The sequence below is a fragment of the Emydura macquarii genome, unplaced genomic scaffold, assembly GCF_026122565.2.
Source record: "Emydura macquarii macquarii isolate MOO-44397 ecotype Brisbane River unplaced genomic scaffold, CSIRO-AGI_Emac_v2 contig_2432, whole genome shotgun sequence".
Taxonomy (NCBI): domain Eukaryota; kingdom Metazoa; phylum Chordata; order Testudines; family Chelidae; genus Emydura; species Emydura macquarii.
In genome coordinates, this window is record NW_027132569.1 from 3,130,338 (window position 1) to 3,151,143 (window position 20,806).

Consider the following 20,806-nt stretch of genomic DNA (forward strand, 5'->3'; position numbering starts at 1 on the left):
ACACATAATGCTAGAGTTAATACACTGCCAGCATGAACTACCCATCTCTGGTATCCTTTCTAGCTTTAAACACCTGGGGCCTGACTCTCTGTTGTCCTGTGGCCCCTTATGCTTGAGAATCAGTCATACTGATTCCCTGGTGAACTCTCTGGGGCAGTATGCCAGCCTGTAGGTGTAGGAGGCCCTAGGGCAGGCGCGAAGGTGGCTGGGGAAGTAGTTGAAGCAGAGGTGTGAGAAGCCCTAACCTGTACTTGGGGGAGGGGTGGGGAGGTGAACTTGTCCTGGAATCATCTTATGCATGTTGCCTGCACCAGAACTGGGGTGCAGAGATATGTCCCCCTCTCTGACTTTGTCTTCACTGCTTAAAAAAGCAGGTTTTAACAGTAAGATAACGAATGTGTGGTTGCTGTAACATCCTAAATGGAGGCAAAGCACTGGGCTGTGTCTCCACTATGGTTTTTACAACAGGATAGCTAAAATGCACATTATTTATCCCGTGGTAAAATCATGCCTTTTTATTTGTCAGTGAAGACAAGTCTTAGTCTGATTCTTGTCTTCCATACAGCAGCTGGGCACCATTGATGTTCCTTATTTACACTGCTGTGAGGACAATCAGGTTTTAGAACCGCTGCCAGACTCTAACAGCTTTGGCAATGAGCAGGAAAAAATAGGATTCCCTCAGAAGGCTGCTGATCAGCGCTTGGCAATCTGTGTGGTCCCAAGAAGGAAGAGTTGCTAACCCATTAAAACTAGTGTTCTCCTCTCTCTGTTGCAATAGGTCACCTCTTTCCCCTCCCTTTGCCCCAGCCCCCACCTTGGTCACACAGTAGCAGGAGCACAAAGTGAACAGTGCTCCATTCCAGGGTCTGAGCCTGGATGCAATGATATTTGGTTTTAATCCTGTTTTATCGAAATGTAAATCCTGCTTCATGAAACTTGGAACCTTGTCCAAAGGTTCAGTTCCATGAGTCCAATGTGAACCTATAAATTCCAGTGTAAATCTGAGAACAAACTGTTCCATCCTTATATTTAAAACTCTTCTCATGCTTCTCCCTTGGAGAAACTACCAAGAAGTGATGAGATAAGAATGGGAAAGAAAGCAAGTTCTGTGCATTTTGAACCCTCAGACTCCTAAAAAGGGTTGGGGTTAACCACGCTGAAGAGAGAGTGCAGCAAATAAGCTACGGAACTGTAGAACAACATCATTTTGGGGAAGGACACAGGGCTCAAACATCCTGTTTGGGTTCTCTTCTCTCCTTATTGCAAGTGACTTCATGGGTGGAGGTACAAAAGGGAGGGCACGAGCATCTGCAGACTTTGCTATTTCAGTAACTCTGCATTTATTAATCCAAGGACCTCAAAGTGCTGTACTAATAACATTAATCAAAGCCTCACAGCAGCACTGAGAGGTAGGTGAGTATCACTATGTACTGGGGAAGGATGGTCCTGTGATTATGGTTCTGGATGGGATTCAGGAGACATGGATTCAACTTCAGCCACAGATGACCTGTGTAACCATGGGCAAGTCACTTAATCTTTTTGTGCCTCATCTATAAAATGGGAATTACAATATCTCGTTTCCTCCCCTCTTTGTCTGTTTAGACTGTAAGCTTTTAGGGCAAGGATTCCCTTACTATGTGTATGTTCAGCACCTACAATAAGTGGGTGCTGAATGTGGCCGGGCTCTAGATGCTATTATAGTACCAATAATAATAGTACCCATTTATAGATAAGCTCTGTATCTCAGTATGCTCATGTCTACACTGCAGCTGGGAGTGAGCCTTCTAGTTGGGGTAGACCACTTTACTTGAGCTAATGAACTAAAAATAGCAGTGCGGATACTGCAGCACCAGTAGACTTAGGCTAGCCACCTGAGCTCAGAGCCAGGAGGCTGGGTGGGCTTGAGAACCCAAGTTTCCACTGGTGCCATAATGTCCACACAGCTATTTTTAACATGCTAGCTTGAACCTCGCTAGTGCAAGTCTGTCTAGCCAGGATAGGAGGCTTGCTTCCAGCTGGAGTGTAGACAAACTCAGAGATGTTAAGTGACTTGTCAAGTTGGGAGCAGAGCCTAGGATTCCTGACCCTGTGTCCTGCTTCAGCTAACAGATCACACTTCCTACTCTCATCTGAAAGTCAAATCCCACATTGAAATTTTGCACTTTGCTGTTCCCTCTTCTGCATATTATGAACTGGTGGCTACGTCCCTGTTTGTGCAGATAACACTGCAAGTGGGCTAAAGGAAACCCACTTACACAAAATCACACGGCCGTCTGAAAATACATTACCTGCCATTGTTACAAACACCTACTGTTAAAATAATTTCAAGATGAGAGAGACATTAATTTTTAATTTCATTTGGGTACGTTGTAGATTTGACATAATTTGTGTAAAGTTTGCCCGTTGCCCCAGTTGTTGCAGTGCAAAAGGCCCATGCAAATTGGGAGGAGAAAAACATTTAAAAGAACAGAGAAATGTGTCTATAAAACCACAAACTGGCAGGTAGAAGGTGGTAGGAACCTGACACGAAGGTGTAGATCCTGAAAGTACTTCTAATTCACTCTTTGAAATTGACTATATTTCAAGTTGGTGGTGCCTCTTTACTATAATGTACAATGATGTCTGATTTTACAGACAGTGGAGACTCAAGATCAAGGTGATGCAGAGGGCCCCAGAATATTTTAAGACCACACATATAGGAAGTGATCCAGTAATGTTCATGCAACTTAACTATTTAGGAAGGTGCTTTTTAAAATGATACTGATATTGCTTCTGTTCTGAGATTGATTCCACTCACCTTGCCAAGAGCCATCAGCAAGTGGAAATCGATGGACTCCCTGTATCTCAGGATTTGGAGGATGCCATCCAAGTATACCTGATCCTTACTGAAGCAGCCTAAAGGAATCAGAGTTATGGTATTTTTTTCAGGCTTTTTCAGAGTAATGCATTTGCCAAAAGTAATTATGCACAAAATAATTTTGTTACATGCCATTAGATACTTCTGTCCCAGGGCTTGAAAAATTTATCAGATTCCCACTGGCTACAGCAGTGGCTCTCAACCTTTACAGACAACTGTACCCCTTTCAGGAGTCTGATTTTCTCATGTACCCCCAAGTTTCACCTCACTTAAACTGCTTGCTTACAAAATCGGACATAAAAATACAGTAGTGTCACAGCACACTATTACTGAAAAACTGCTTCCTTTCTCATTTTTACTATAAATTATAAAATAAATTGAGTGGAATATAAATATTGTATTTACATTTCAGTGTATAGTACATACAGGAGTATAAACCAATTTTAGTTTGTACTGACTTTGCTAGTGCTTCTTATGTAGCCTGTTGTAAAACTAGGCAAGTATTTGGATGAGTTGATGTATATCTGCAGACGCTGTATCTGCAGATATCTTCTTTGTATCTGTGGATAGCTGCATCGCTGGATGCAGCTATCCACAGACCATTTCAGGACCTCAGTGACTTCTGGAGCAGGGCTGGAGCAGCTACCAATCAGGTGTGCAGCCAGAACAGCTGATCAGCTGTTAGGCAGGCAGGGCTCATCAGCTGTTTGGGGCAAGAGGGGCTCTACAGCTGATGGGGTAGAGAGAGGAAACTATTGGCTCCAAAACAGTCGATGTGTGGATGTGGTTAAATCTAAAAGAGGGAGAGCGGATTGCGGGTTGGGTAAAACTTTATTCTAGTGGATGCGGATCGGATGTGGATCCATGTATTTGTATATGTTTAGGACTCTACTGATGTACCACCTGGAAGACCTCTGCGTATCCCCAGGGCTACGCATACCCCTGGTTGAGAACCACGGGGATAGAGGATTAAGCCTACTTGAAAAATACTAAGCAACGGCACTGGCCTTTAGGGAGACTTGTTTGCTGGGAATCTCACAGTGTAAGGCAAGGAGCGCCACAGCCTTAAAACCCCCAGTCACCGAAATCTACAGCACTCTGGTGACAAGCCCAGCCCCGGGCATAAAAAACAAGGGAGGTCAAACTGAGAATCTAAACATCCTTAGAGTGTCTCCTTTAACAGTCATTAAAAATCCTTTACCAAATCAGTTTGAAAGTCCACAAAAATAAATTGTTTTTAATCTTAACCTTGGTTTTAAATGAAGGATCCTGGCCACTTTCTGGTATCCATTTTTGAAAACAAAGAGTTTAATTTTTTCCACAATCCTTTGCACAAATTCTACAACCTGCCAAGACAGCTGCACAGCCTCCTTATTTTGAGCAAAGCTTTTGGAGAATTAAGATGGAATGTGCTCAAACTGCATAGGAAACCAACCTGGCTGAGAAGTATCAGTCCACCCTCTCTTGGCTCGTACACAGTAATCCCACCTAGTGTTGGGGTCCTTGACAAATCTCCCCACATCCTGGAAGAGCTGACTGAAGGACATTTGGCTAGCTTGATAGACAGTGTAATAAAGAAGGGCAGCCCTCCACAGGAAGGGGTCTTTTCGGAACAGGACACTATGAATACTCGCCAGGCCTTCCTCGGTAGGGTTGATTGGCTTTAACCCAAGCTTTTTACGTCCATTCCAATTGCACCAAGGCTGGCTGTTGTTGTTAATACCTCGAAAATAATGAGTTCCTAGAAGGAAAGAAACCGCGATCTTAGAACAATAACAACCAATGGCTCAAATAATAGCTAAGTTTACGATCAACTTCAGGATTCTCACCTGTTGGCTCAATGAGGGACTGGGAAAGGAGGTAACTTTGGCTTTGACTAGAGTGGAGAATTTTACCAGTGTTAATTAAATGACTGAAATAGCACTCATCTAAGCTCCAACTGTGCAGCATGTCCACAGGGTGATTCCAGTGGAGATTTTCAAAAGGACCTATGGGATTTAGGAGCACAAGTCTCAGTGAATGTCAGTGGGACATGTGCTCCTAAATCCCTGCAGGGAGGTTTTCAAAAGTGCATAACACACAGGGCATTCACAGACACAAAACTTAAAAGTGTAACTTGGTCAAAGCCACTGGATTTCATTTGGGTTTGATCTGCTAAAATGGAACAGAGATTTCACCTAAAACCTAGAAAAAGTTGGAGAAACTTTCTACTATTCTGAGCTAAACTATTCTATGTTATAGAGGTTTTTATACCATGCTCATCACTGTAGTATCTGAGTGCCTTCCAGTAGTGCATAAGCAATGTGACTACTACATGTCTGTCATGAGTTGTTTGGTCTCTTATCCTCTCCCCAAATAACTCAAAACCCAGGGGGACTTGCACAGATTTGGGGTTCACCGGCAATATTTATCACATCTACATATCTCAAGGTACTACCTGAGTGTTTTAGCTCTACTGTATATTACAGTTACAAATAGTCCTTTCTTATGCTTTACCACATCTCCAGTATAAGCTCTTTGTGGCAGGGGCCATCCGTCCTTTTGGGTTTGTACAATGCCTTGCCAGTTGTCAGTGGTACTGAATACAAATATTAAATAGGAATGCACATATTCTCTCCTGCATGAAGAATTCATAAAATGTCCATACCTATTTCATGCCTCAGCATCCCTTCTAGCCAGTGTTCACGTGCAGTGGAAACATTGATAGTCAGAGTTGGGCGGCCATTCACCACTGTCATTGAGGCACGAGAAAGCAGGTCCTCAGTGAGATGAACTACAATCTAAAGCGAAAGGAAGGCTTGAGGCATACAAGAGCTCTTTTCCTTTCCTGCTTTTGCCTCTTTATTCTTCCTCCCACTTCCCAACAAGAGGCAAATCACCCCATGTGCTATGTTTTTGTGTGTCTAGAAAGGTTCTAGTCCCCCTGTGTCTGTGTGAAGTCTCATTGACTTCAGTGGGACTCTGCATGGGCATAAGGATCACACATGCAAACCAGATTGCAGAATTGGAACCTAACTGTCCAACAGAGAGGGAACAGTGAAAGTGACTGAACAAAAAGTGCTGTCAAAGGCGCAAAGTAAACAAACTGAGAAAAGAGAAAATAATTCTCTTTTAAGTCATTTATTGGAACCTTGTGTCTTACTAGTAGCAAAAGAAGGTAGATTTTAAAAAAATCTTGACAAATCGGTATTTAAATTGACTGAATATACGTAGACTTAAATCTACGTTTAAACTAAAAATAAAAATTCATTTCACATCTTTAAAGGTCACCTACAGAAGTGTGCTATCTTGCTGCATTATGATGCTTTATGGGCCACTTAATGCTCACTTAAATCCTATTCTGGTGGATTAAGTCATGCACAATCTTTGTGTGGACTCTCTTCACAGGAGTAAATTTCACCCACTGTATATGGTCATTCCTGACATGCAGGTAAGACTAGACAAACCAATGAGGTCTAGCTGGCAAAATCCAGCATAGCTCTCTTATTTAAACCTAATTCAGCATAAATGTATACAACAGGAAGAAGAAATATAGGAAGCAGCAAAAAACAGCTTTGCAATATAAGATGGCTGCAAATTAGAGGAGATCGTGATGTGATATGGCAAAAACCCAGTGCAGTTTGGGGCAGACATACAAGTGGTAACTAAATGGAAATGTGCTACTCTACAAATAACTGAAGGGATAAGGAAGGAGAGTTGTTATTTAGGGTAAACCTACAAGTAATAGAATGAAATTAAGAAGGGGAACACACAATTCATGTAGCAGGGAGGCTTCCTGATGAGCTCTATTACACTATTACCAAGAGAATTGGTGGAAGCCACATTGTTTAGATCATTGAAGAACTAGAATGGACAAACCCATTAGAAAATAAAATGCAAGAAGTAATCCTATTCTGACAAGGGATGCACTACTAGATAACCTTACAGGTCTTTTCTCTTTCTAATTTCTAAATCTGTGGTTAAAGGGGAAGCTTCTTCATTGATCTTGTGTGCCTCCTACCTCACCAAGGCAGCCTTCTTTCACCATGTATTTCCTGACATGATTCCAGATGCGACTTTTTGGCAGCAGGCTACCTCCAGTGGCCTGCTCAAACTTTTCATAGCTTCCATATTTCTGCAACGTCCGTTCCATAATATTGACAGACTGTAAAAGACAAAAGCATAGCAGACATAAGTGCAATAAGATTCCAGCTGCAGACTAGCAACTGTATTAGCTCTGCAGCTATGGGACAAATGGTTGTTTTTTCCCTTTTACTATCATGGGATGCATTATTGAACTCTAGTAGTTACATATAAGTTAACACCCTCCGCAAGCAACTTCTGTCATCTTCAGAGCCTCATATGAATGCAAATACATTGAGAAAAAGTTCTGGAAACCTGGTTTACTCATCTTAGACCCCTATGGACACTGCTATGCTGTGGACACCTAGTATTAGCTTAGTAAATGGAAACCAATTCCCTTTATGACTTTGGAAAAATCACTTAAATCCAGATCCTCAATGGTATTTAGGTGCCTAACTCCCCATGGGTCTGAGCCTCTTCGTCTCAGAAACGGCATCAGAAATGCAAATATGTTCTTGCCTACCTAACAGGGATGTTGTGAGGTTTAAGGAGTTAGCACTTCTGCCATACATTTTCCCATCCAAGTACAAATGTTAAGCATTATTACAATCTCCCCGTTTTATTTCTTGATATTTTTAAATTTAGAAATGCTGAATCATGACTAAGCATTCCTGACATATTCCTGATATTTTAGCCCCTCTGTACAAATGATGTATGTGTTTGGAGAGAGGAAGGGGTGAAGGACTGGGAAATCTAGTCACTGTTTTCCTATTTAAATATGGGAATAATTTTCTCAGAAGCACAAAAAAGGAAGGAGGCAAAAACCACTTGACTGACAAACCAGTAAGTGTATTTCTCTGGAAATGCTTATACTTGGTTGCTGAAAACAGGACTGAATATAGACAGCACAATACAGTGTTCAACTTGTATGATGGGAACTGAGGTTAATGTGAGCTGAAGATCTTATAGGGGAGATGGGGATAGCCCACCTCGATTTGTTTTCAAACACTCTGTCATTTAGTGCACTCCAAAGACAATAAAATACTTATGAAGATCAATTTTTATGATATTCAGAGATATGTCAGCTTTGGTAGAGATGATTTAGCAGTAGCAAAGCAAGGAAGAGAACTCCCTCAGAGGCAGGATGACAGGAGAATTCTATTTGTTGGGAAAATTTGTACAAGGAGTTCCCAGGAACTCCATCCAGCATATCACTACCAATATTGCCACCCACAAGTGTTAAAAAAATCATGAAATTGGCTAAACAATCATGTTTTGGCTAAAAAAATGGTTTGAGTTCTTTTTATTTCCCTGCTGTTTTTTGAGCCTTTAGGGTTTGTTTGGGTCACATTTTCACGCTTTTCCCTACAACCATCAGGGCTAGAAATCTCCTTTAGAGGGGAAAAAAAAAAAAAAGCTGAGATTCTCATATGTTCATAAGACTCCTGGAGCTGGAGCATTCAGACAAACATGAAATATCATGAGACTTGCTATAAAACTGAAAGTTGACAATGCTGCACTGGACTGTTTATAGAAAACTACACATCTCTAAGACGATGTCACATCATTTCAAATTTATTCCTCCAATATTTCTTGTTGTCTCCCTTATTGAGGACCAGGTCCTAGTGTCCTCAAATACAGCTATTATGAATGGGATTTCAGTGTCTGCACTATCTTGCAGGACTGAGCTCTGAGTAAGTATCTCTGAGGCTAGGACTGGTTTACAGTCATTGCGTGTGGCTGCAATTTGTGTAGACATGCCCCGAGCTAGCTTTCATCTAGCTCGCTCAGGTCGCAGAACAATGAAGCGTGACAGCACTTACCTCAATGTGGACTAGCTTCTCAAGAAATTACCCAGGAAATTATTTACGACGCGCACGTTGCCCCAACTTCACTGTTCCAGAACCTGAGCTAGCTAAATTAAAGCTACCTCAGGCATGCTGACTCAAGCTGCAATCTTGCAACCTAGACCAGCGGTTCTCAAACGGGGGGGGGGCGCGAGATGGATCTTGTGGGCGGGATCGCCGTGGGCGGAGTTGGGGGGCATGCTGGGTGAGGAGCTGGATGGGCTCTATTTGCGCAGGCTCTCAGTTTGCGCAGCTATCCTCACCCACCTCCTGCAGCAGCAGCAGCAGCCCCCCGCTGCTACTCTGAACGCTCCCCACGCTGCCACTGCTCCTGGTAGCCGCCACCACCTGCCTCCCACAGCAGCAGCCTCTCACTGCTACCAGGCCCGCTCCCCATGCTACTGCCACTGCTCCCAGCAGCCACTACTGCCGCCCGCCTCCCACAGCAGCAGCCCCCCCAGTCGCTACTGGGCACGTTCCTGCTCCCCATGCTGCTGCTGCCACCCCTGCTCCCCGCGACACCCCTGCCACGGCTGCAGCTGCCGACCCCCACTCCCCTGCCTGCTGCCCGGTTTTTTTTTCCTGAAAGTGGTGGGTGAGTTCAGGGGAGGGGGCGTAACTGTTGTACAAAAATCCACCGGGGGGGGGGCTCCATTTTAAAAGTTTGAGAACCACCGGCCTAGATAGAGCCTTAGTTTCTTGCAAAAATGAGATTTCAATGGTTTAATTATGAGAACTGCATCTGAAAACTGGGTTGCCAGTTATAGGCCTGATCCTGCAAGATACTGGAAACTTCCGAAGGCGGTTTCGAATATCCTGTATTCACTCTGAAGTTAGGAGGAACTCAGCACCTTCCCTTGGGAGAGGATCAAAGAGAAGGAACCATATGAGACCAATGTTAGTCACATTGCTAAGTCTTAAAAGACTGCTTCTTGAAGCAGCTAGTCCTGGAACCCACAAGAGAAGAGACCATTCTTGATTTAGTCCTAAGTGGAGCACAGGATCTGGTCCAAGAGGTGAATATAGCTGAACCACTTGGTAATAGTGACCATAACATCATAACATTTAACATCCCTGTGTGAGGGAAATCTCCAAAGCAACCCACTGTGGTAGGATTTAATTCCAGAAAGGGGAACTACATAAAAGTGAGGACATCAGTTAAACAGAAATTTAAAAGTACAGTGCCAAAAGTGAAATCCCATGAAAACTGCATTTTTAAAGACACAATAATAGAGGCTCAGTTTATATGTATACCCCAAATTAAAAAACATAGTAAGAGGACCAAAAGAGTGCCACCATGGCTAAACAATGAAGTAAAAGAAGCAGCTGGAGGCAAAAAGGCATCCTTTAAAAAGTAAAAGTTAAATCCTACTGAGGAACATAGAAAAAAGTATAAACTCTGGCAAGTGAAGTGTAAAAACATAATCAGGAAGGCCAAAAAAGAATTTGAAGAACAGTTAGCCAAAGATTCAAAAAGTAACAGCAAAAAATGTTTTAAGTAAATCAGAAGCAGGAAGCCTGCTAAACAACCAGTGGGGCCACTGGACGATTGAGATGCTAAAGGAGCACTCAAGGAAGATAAAGCTATTGTGGAGAAACTAAATGAATTCTTTGCATCGGTCTTCATGGCTGAGGATGTGAGGGAGATTCCTAAATCTGAGCTATACTTTTTAGGTGACAAATCCAGGCACTGTCCCAGATAGATGTGTCATTAGAGGAGGTTTTGAAACAAACTGATAAATTAAACAATAATAAGACACCAGGACCAGATAGTATTTACCCAATTGTTCTGAAGGAACTCAAAAGTGAAATTGCAGAACTACTAACTGTGGTATGTAACCTATCATTTAAATCAGCTTCTGTACTGGATGACTGGAGGATAGCTAATGTGATGCCAATTTTTTTAAAAGGCTCCAGAGGCAATCCTGGCAATTACAGGCCAGTATACCTAACTTCAATACCAGGCAAATTGGTTTAAATCTATAGTAAAGAACAGAATTAACAGACACATAGATGAACACGATTTGTTGAGGAAGAGTCAACGTGGTTTTTGTAAAGGGAAATCATGCCTCACCAATGTACTAAAATTCTCTGAGGGGGTCAACAAGTATGTGGACAAGGGTGACTCAGTGGATATAGTGTACTTAGATTTTCAGAAATCCTTTGATAAGGTCCCTCACCAAAGGCTCTTAAGTAAAGTAAGCTGTCATGGGACAAGAGGGAAGGTCCGCTACTGGATAAGTAACTGGTTAAAAGATAGGAAACAAAGGGTAGGAATAAATTATCAGTTTTCAGAATGGAGAGAGGTAAATAGTGATGTCCCCCAGGGGTCTGTACTGGGATCAGTACTGTTCACCATATTTCTAAATGATCTAGATAAAGGGGTAAAAAGTGAAGAGGCAAAATTTGCAGATGATACAAAACTGCTCAAGCTAGGTCAGTCCAAAGCAGACTGAGAAGTGTTACAAAAAGATCTTACAAACTGGGTCACTGGGCAACAAAATGGCAGATGAAATTCAATGTTGATAAATGCAAAGTACTGCACATTGGAAAACATAATCCCAACTATACATATAAAATGATGGGGTCTCAAGAAAGAGATCTTGGAGTCATTGTGGGTAGTTCTCTGAAAACATCCGTTCAATGTGCAGCAGCAGTCCAAAAAAAGCTAACAGAATGTTGGGAACCATTAGGAAAGGGATAGATAATAAGACAGAAAATATCATATTGCCTCTTTATAAATCCATAGTATGCCCACATCTTGAATACTGCATGCAGATCTGGTCACCCCATCTTAAAAAAGGAGTTGAATTGAATTGAATTTAAAAAGGGCAGCAAAAATGATTAGGGGTATGGAACAGCTTCCATATGAGGAGAGATTAATAAAACTGGGACTTTTCATCTTGGAAAAGAGACAACTAAGAGGGGATATAATAGAGGTCTATAAAATAATGACTGGTATGGAGAAAGTAAATAAGAAAGTGTTATTTACTCCTCATAACACAAAAACTAGGGATCACCAAATGAAATTAATAGGCAGCAGGTTTAAAACGAACTAAAGGAAATATTACTTCACACAACACACAGTCAACCTGTAGAACTCCTTGCCAGAAGATGTTGTGAAGGCCAAGACTATAACGAGGTTAAAAAAAGAGCTAGATAAATGAAGGATAGGTCCATCAATGGTTTTTAGTGAGGATAGACAGGGATTGCTGTTTGCCAGAAGCTGGGCATGGGCGACGGGATGGCTCACTTTATGATTACCTGTTCTGTTCATTCTGTTCTCTGAAGCATCTGGCATTGGCCACTGTTGGAAGACAGGATGCTGGACTAGCTGGTTGATCTGATCTAAAATGGCCGTTCTCATGTTAGTGTATTACTGGAAGGTGCCCAGATGCTACAGTGATAAGGACACTATAGGAACCTACATAAAATAGACTAGAACAGGATTAAGCCTTACCACATTATTACTGCTAATATAATACCACTAATAATAATGGGAAACGACTTTTTTTAAAATGCTGACTATCAGCACACAGCGATAATAAGGTGACTATGCACACTGTTTGCAACTAGATTATTCTGATATTTGGGGAACCTGTGGGTGGATTTACTGGGCACAAGTTATGATTAATTTAGAAACTTACGCAGCTACAGTCTTGTTTTGTTTGAACTAAAACTGAGCAACACCAAGCAAATGCCATTGGAACACACTAATGCTATGCATGAGGTGTTCTTTAAGTATTGGAGATCTTGGCTGAAAGAGAGAGAGATTCTCTGAATGCTGATCAGATATTCCACTCCATTCCTGATATTTTCCTATGATCAAGCTCAGAATGTTGCCTCTCACACTTACTACATCCAAAGGGCCTCCTGTAAGATCTGAGGGCTCTATTCAACTGTAACATCAGTAGCATAGTTCACTAAATTTAGCTCTAAAGAAAGGTGATTGGTCAAAAGAAGCCATTCTTTTTTTTTTTTTTTTACATAGGTTCAGGGACAAAGGATATATCTATGTATTATGTGTAATCGGCATGACCTTTCCTCCCTGACAGACATCTGCTCCTGATTTACCATATCCAGTTATTTACTGAACTGCTTTTTAAGTGATGTGAGTGGAGTGCATAATAATCTGCACGACATAACAGTAAATCAGATAAAAAGGTTTTCATTACTGTTGGAGCTATAGGGCCAGATCCTCAGGTACATGCAGCTAAGTTGTGCAGCACTGCCAGCACAATCTGTCCCCAGAACTAGTGCATCTGGGGCTGGAAGGATCACTCCAGTACAAGCAGGATCTTTCGTGCTATAGGCCAGGCAGAAGCTCTTACACACTCCCCAACTCCCTCTGGCTGCTGGATCAGCGCACAGAGAGAGTGGCCAGAATGCCCCATCCCATAATAATGCCCCATATTAGCTGCAGTGTCGGCCCACTGAAGCCATTTGCAGCTGGCAAACATTCGAGAAATCCTCAGCTGCTCCAAATTACACTGGATAACTGGCCTTGCATATGGTAGTCCCAGGACCAGGGGAGTGCAAAGGTGAGCTTTAAGTCACGATTGCCCTCCCCTTCAGACAGACCCCAGGATCCGGCCCTTAACTGGCAGAGTACTTAGAGTTTTCTGCTGTTCCCACTAAAGCCAATGGGATTTTTGTTATTGATTTCAATGGGAACTGAATCAGGTCTCATTACCAACAAACACATCAGTGAGGAGTAGTAGTTCATATGTTTTAATTTGTAAAAGATTTTCTTGTAAAAGCTGAGGTGATTATATGTGTGTGTGTGTGTGTGTCTCTGAAAATATACAGAGTAAACCGGGAAAGCCATGCACACATCTCAGGTTTATGATGGCATCCCAAATCACTTTACTTAGGCTTTTGTGGTTACTGTGATGTTGTCTGACCCCTGGAATGTGTGTGTTTATAACTGCACAGCTCAATATTCAACAGAGGGGGAAGTTTCTGTTTTGAAATGACAGAATGGAAAATAAATCCCACAGATACCAAAAACATGAAGCTATGGAAACACTGCTTTTCTAAAAAGAAATCAATTAAAAAATATTTATAAAATATAGAGGCCAGATCCTCAGCTGCAGTAAACTGGGGAAGGTCTGACTTCAATGGAGTTACATCAGTTTGCACCAAATGAGGATGGTTTTGAACATTCAAATGAAGCTTAGTTAGGGCTGTTGTTTTCACTTTTCTGTTCATTGTCTTATTTTATATATATATATGACTGAGTGACAAGAACTATAATGGGATGTGTATATTATAGGCCTGATCCAAAACCCACTGAAATCAATGGGAATCTTTCCAGTGATTTCTGTGGGTTTTGGATCAGATCTATATAAATGCATAGTTGTGACTGAGTCTTACAGATGAGTAAAGTTTAGAGGAATTACTCTACGCTAATAACTCAGTTGTTTCTCAGTTTCTCAGTTGACAGGTCAAGTCAATTTGTTTAATTTAAAAATTACTTCAGACAGATTATGCACTAGTTTGTTCTGATTTTGTTTTAAAGGGAAGAATATGAGTTCCTTAAAGGAAGGAATAATTTGCTTGCTTCTCACAGACCAAATCTTTATTATTAGAGCCTATGCTTAATGTGCTGGCCTTCTGCACAAGGGTGAATTTCGCATTCTGCACTTCCTTCCTCACATGAGGCCTAGTCTTTGTACAGTACTAATTGCAGTGAAAATTGCTGGCTGTTAGCAACTCTCAGAATTAGAAGCTAAAAGCAAAGAAGAAATCTAAGTAACATTTAATTCTTAGTTAATTGCCCAGTTTGTTTATTAGTCAGGGAACCTGTGTGCTTTCTCAAAGTGTTTTTAAAAAGGCTGAATTATAAATTTGTTCTAACCATCTTCTGATATTCATTTTAAATGGGTGTTTTCCTGTCACTGTGCACATTCTGATGTGTGCTCTCATGCTTGTATACATCACTTATATGAAAAATAAGATCCCTATTTAATTACAGGAGTACAGTTTACTTTCACTGAGTAACCTGAATAATTCAGCACACCAGTTTTTCAGTTTCTCTTATAATGCACCAGATCTTTTCAGATATTCATGTTATCTATTAGTTGCTATGTGTATCTCGTTTCATTGAACAATTAATATTTAAACAGAATTTAAACTCCTCTAGACATAGAATTTTCTTCACTGCTTTTGAAACAAGGAAATTCAGTGTAGTCTGTTAGGTAAGCACCTGAAATCCCAAGAACTGGGCACCTATTTATAGACTCTGAGGCTCAACTCCCTTTGAACATGCAACAGAGACCTGCATCACAATGAAACTTAATTGACCAATCGTCTCTTATTCTACTTCCCATTCCTCTTTTCTCTCCCTCTCCCTCTCCCTTTCTTGCCCCCACATCTATCCAATTCCACCTCTCAAAAATGAATAGTGGATAAATTTTACTAAAATGTATTAAGATGTTGGAAATAAGGATTTAAATCAGATTTAACAGACAGTGCTGTTATGTGAAATTACTGCACCAATTGATCAGTAAGAGTCCAGTTCTGCCACCTTATTCACACTGAATGAACTCCTCTCAGATTATAGTGCTACTCAGCATGGAGGGCGGCAGAATCTGTCCCTATGGCTACAGTCCAGCTCTCGTAGATGACAATGAGAACTTCTCCATTGAGAGCTGGATCAGGCCCTAAAACTTTCTGTCACAACTATGTTGAACTTCATAGTTTAACCACAACAATAATACATTAATTATCTAATAATCACAGTAATATGTTTAAGCAAGAATAAACAATAGGGAGTGTTCCAGGCTAAGATCCTGCCATACCTTGAGTGGATTATTAGTCATGAGGCCAAAGGCAGAGCAATGCAACTGCCCCAAACGCCATAATATGCTGTATGAGCAAGATCCCTGTGCCTTTTTATCTTTGTAAATCTAAAGTCACCTTGTGCGATTATTTATTATGACATTGCCTTTGAAAAGTTCTTAAATAATTTGATCAAAATTGTAATAAATCCTTGTGAAAAAGTTTCATATTTTAAATTCTGTAAATAGAAATTTTTTTTAAAATCATTCCTTTAATAGTCAAGTCAAACTGCTTTATGTACACTGTTAAAATTGGCCTCTCTATAGTCTTGTGAGTTAGGGAGGTAATATTTATTCCTATTTACAAGCTGGGAAACTGAGGCACAGATAGGTTAAGGCCAACGTTTTCAGAAGTGGCCGCTGGTTTTGGGAGCCTCGGTTTTTGGAAGCCCAACTTCAGACACCTTCGGCCTGACTTTCAGAAAGCACTAAACACCCACAACTCCCGCTGACCTCAGTTGTAGCTGTGGATGCCCAGCAGTTTCAAGTCCTAGGAGTTTCAAGACGAGCACGCCAAGAATGGAGGTAGCCAAATCAGTTAGCTGCTTTTGAAATTTTGGTGGTAAGTGACTAGCTTAAAGTCACATGAGAAGTCAGTAACAGAGTCAAGAATGAAATCCAGGTATTCTGACTCCTGTCCTTGGCTTTGATCTTGGCTGAGAGGCGTTAAGAGTGAGATGTTGGGAATAAGTTTGTTCACAACATGAAAGCTCACCCATAAAGGAAAATGAAGAGGCTTAGTAAAGGCAATTACAGGTAATCTTTAGTAGATACTCCTGCATTTTGACATTGCTTATAGAGGAATGTTGATATTAACTGTGATACAGTTTGGCAAATAAAAGCAGCTCTGGCATATGGTGCTGCTATCTCAGAAGAATGCACTGCTATTTAACTAATCAGACTGCAATATTTTCTACTACTACTTCATTATAAATAACAGTGAGGAAATGTCTTTAGAACACTGAACATAAATGAAGCTCTCAGTGACAGGAGACGCCGATCGCTAATGCTAGGCTTGGGAGTCTCTGTGAACCAATGGATGGCGCACTGGTCTCAGAGTCAGGAAACCTAGGCTCTATTGGCTTGTTATGTGACCTTGGGCAAGTCAGTGAACCACTCTGTGCCTCTATCCCCCATCTGAAAATGGGGCTTATGATATTTACTAACCGTTGTAAAGTGCTTTGAGACCTAGGGATCAAAAGTGCTATATAAATACTAGGTTCTCATGGATACATTCCTGTGAAAAGGTGTACAAAATCCTTTGAGGATCATGAGATGAACCCTTCTTGGCCAGATGAATTCAACTCCAAAGGAGAATAACCTATTCAAATATGTAAAAGTGTAGGGATAGGTTGAGGACACTAGCAGCAACCTAACACATCCATTGCAAATAAACCATTTTTATGCTCTCACCAGATCCAGTTATAATAAACATGGTTGAGCTGTGTCCACGACACAGCCATGTGTCAACTGAGTTTGTGTGTCCACAACTACTACACTGTGTTTTCTATCTGTGCATTCTGAGAAAACTTGGGCAGTTATCCCATAGTGCCAAAGTAGGGTTCAGAGAGCCCAAAGCATAGGCACAAAGAGCAGTCCCTGCAAAGATCAGATAATGTATTCTGAGCTGTTCTCCTGCACAGAGCTGAAAGAAAGGAGAACTAGCCAAACCAGTTACAAAGATATAGTCAGGGGACCCAGTCAACAGTGTTACAGTCTAGGAAGCCAACCATATGTAAGTTGTTATAATTTATTTGGTTTCTCTTGTAGAAAAAGCCCTTCCAGAATAATTAAGGTAACCAATCAAAGCCTGAGAAAGTTGCATAAACACTGAGGCCTACATTCTGTTATAGGGAAAATGCTTTATGTACTGTATATAGCAGTGTTTGACTACAAACTACTTGACATACTGAGAACTGTTTGTTAACTAGTTCCAAGAGCTGAAACTGTCTCTTCAGAATGTATCAGTAACTATAAAAGGCTATAGAGTGTTTCCCCTTCTCTTCCCAAACTCATTTTTCAGTTCAGACTTTCAATTCACACTGCAGTGAGGCAACAACTTGTATGTCATTTTGGATACTATGTTGGCTCATCTGGATAAAATCTGTAAGAGTCTATATTCAAATCTGCATGAAGATGAGGTTTTCTATAGTTCATGAAAAGAAATAGTGCCACCTGCTGGAATTACTATTACTTGAGTTATGACTGCTGCTATTTTGTTTATTTAAAGTCCAGAATCTGTTTATTCAATTCCTTAACAAGTCAAACTTTTAGATGTTGTTTTTCTTTACAATGTCAATCACTTAAAATAATTCATTTGATCAAGCAATTCACAGCTCTATCTGGGAAAAGCAGTTTTCCGTTGTTACGCATCTGACTAAAGAGAAATGATCAGAAATGTCATGGTTCACTGGAGAGGTGACAAACATACAGCACTGTTTTTGTATTATGATATTAAAAATTGTAGTTCTCCACATTCAATTATGAACTAGAAAAGTTTAAAGTGACATTTCAGTCTCTAAAAACAGACAGCATACTGCTGAACCATTCATTATTAGAAAAGACGATTCATTATTACGGTGTTTAGGTTTACTGAAATATGCAGAAAGAAATCAAACCTTTAAACAGATACGTTACAGGTTTTGATATATGCAATCTTCATATAAAATCCTTTTATGGTCTGATTTTTTAAAAAAATCTAACATAGGCTGAATTGTTTGGTTTTTCATATCATTAGCCTTTTTGAATTCAAGTGCAATCTGCAAAATTTAGTTTTGATAATAAAACTATTTTATTGCTTATAGAAGGAAAAGAGGACCTGAATTTGCAATCATCTATTTTTATACTTCTAAAATTATTGAAAGAGCAAAAGGACATTTGTTTAAAAAAATGACAGAGAAAGAAAAATAGACTATTTTGTCACTTCTTAGGACAGAACAGATAAATTGTAAGTTCTGTTTTTCATCATGGTAATAATAAAACCAAGCTACTGGGTTACATTAATATATATTCTTTAAAATAAAATTGCAAATTACACCTTTTAAATATGATAACTATGTGAATCAATAAAAATGAATCTCTGAAACTTCAGAGGTTTTGAAAGTGAAGGCCATAAAATTCTTCTTCAATCAGATGTTAGAATCATGGGTGTTTGGTTTTTTGTTTTAAATTTTTGCACTGAGCTTCGTTACCTTGAAATGAAATAATTGGCCTACTCACACCCACCAAAACAGAACCTACTACAAAATGATAGGGCTTGTAACCAGGGCATCACTTGTAATATTGGATTCTCTATTAAACACATTTTCTAAACATCTTTCATTTTTCCTAGGCTAGACAAGAATCTTACCAAAAGATAGCTAGTGGAAAGGGGATCACTTCTGAAAATGGGTAGATAAGCACTGACTGTGTCTCATTTTGTTTACATTTAAAATAGTTTAATGTTTAAATAAAAACATTTTGAGCCTGAGAACACATAGTTAGAAAGCCACATTACTAAAATGAAGGGAAAACTCTGCAGATTAGTTATCAGACAAACAACATCATCCTAATAACCCCACACTGAAATTAGGCCATGTGTCATTGGAAAACTGATTTCTGAAGCTTTACCTGTCCCTGGAACAGAATTTCAATCACAGTCAAGGGCATAGGCACTGATTCGCTGCCTGGCTGAGCCTAATGCAATGTGAAAATCCTTCCAAAGCTAATTAAACCAAATGAAATCAACACATGCTTATCTGATAATCGTGACCTTAAGGCAAGCAATAATAAATGTATGATTGCCCCCAAATCCCTGTTTCATTAAGAGCATTGGCGGGTTTTCTAGGCTCTTCTGCCGCTCCCCCTTGAGCCATATACAAAAAGCCTACTTTATTCAGTGTACTTTTCCTAGATTAGATCCTGTGTAATTACTATATGGTCCCTTTCATGCTTTAAATGGGTTTAGAGCTACAAAAAGTTATAGTGAAATCTTGATCCATAGAGCAGGCTAGTCAAAGAAAACAAGAAATAAAGAAAGACATCTAGTAATTAACATCTTGTGGACAAATTCTTATAGATTATGCTAGGATGTTTTAGGTGCTTTATTCCTGAAAAAAAAAAATTAAAATCAAAATACGTTCAAAGTGAAAAGACTGCTATAATACAGATCTGCATTCAGTACTACTAATATCCCATATAATTTGTATTCTGGCAGCTGCCATATTTTCATACTCTACTTTAATATAGCCTGTTGGGAAAAGGTTCTACAAAGAGGAGTGAACAAGGAACATGTGTGACAATAACTGTACCTGTTTAAGGAACTTGTCAGATGCTTGGCTGTGCTTAGCTAACACATTTGGCAATGCAGGATTTGCATATTCAAATTGAGGATTATAAATAAAATCGGACTTGAAGAATTTAATCTTCTCTTTTTCCACATTGGAAGGCTTGATGGCAGTTAGTATACAGAGTTTTCGGCCAGAGACATCTACCTCTTTACCATGGCTTTTTGAAAATGGAGGCGGCTTTGGCTTTGATAGACTAGAAAAATAATGCCTCTTAGCCTTGCTTTTGGGTCGAGGTGGCAGTCCTATGCTGTTCCCTGCAACGGAAATACTGCGTGTAAACTTTACACTGCTAGACACTGGGCTAGTGATAAAGATGGATGGCTGCCTGCTCGTGCAGTACCATCCGCTACTGAGCAAAGGCAGTGGGGCTTTGATCTTGCGGTGCTCGTTGCTTCGCGAGGTAGTAGAAGACTTGGTGGACTTTCTGTGTCTCTTGTGGTGGGCAGATGACAGCTTTTGAGAGTGGTGTTTTTTCTCCTCTTTACTTTGCAGAAGGACATTGTAGCTACTGGTTCCTGTGGTGAAAATATCCTTAAGGATTCCAGAGGACAGGTGCTGAAGACTGCTTTCATTCTTGATCAGCTTATGTTCTTCTGGACTCAAGACTGACTTTTTAGAGAGCTCTTGCTTAGGCCAGTGAAGTTTTTCTGCGTTTAAAAAAGAAAACAAAACAAAAAGCTAGAACAAATCTGACTGTTCTGTAGATACAATATCAACATACAATTCTTAGGACCTAACAGAATAACGGGTATGAAACATAGAATTTGAATGCAAAATAACTTCACCTGATTGCAACTACAGTACCTTAAGCCAATCTTGATTTTAAGATACAAGGAAACAGACACTTCTCTGTGTGTGTGTTGTTAGACA

At 40.3% G+C, this 20,806-nt stretch overlaps 1 protein-coding gene across 1 annotated transcript in view; it reads right to left on the reverse strand.

Annotated features, from left to right (window-relative positions):
- Positions 1-20,806, reverse strand: part of MATCAP2 (microtubule associated tyrosine carboxypeptidase 2) — a 44,812-nt gene that overhangs the window by 10,638 nt on the left and 13,368 nt on the right. The window contains exons 2-6 of the mRNA XM_067562447.1: positions 19,898-20,583; positions 6,858-7,001; positions 5,505-5,637; positions 4,293-4,598; positions 2,798-2,895 (exon numbers count right to left, since the gene is read on the reverse strand). Of these exons, the coding sequence (XP_067418548.1) occupies positions 2,798-2,895; positions 4,293-4,598; positions 5,505-5,637; positions 6,858-7,001; positions 19,898-20,583 (1,367 nt within the window). The remainder of the gene's footprint in view (positions 1-2,797; positions 2,896-4,292; positions 4,599-5,504; positions 5,638-6,857; positions 7,002-19,897; positions 20,584-20,806) is intronic.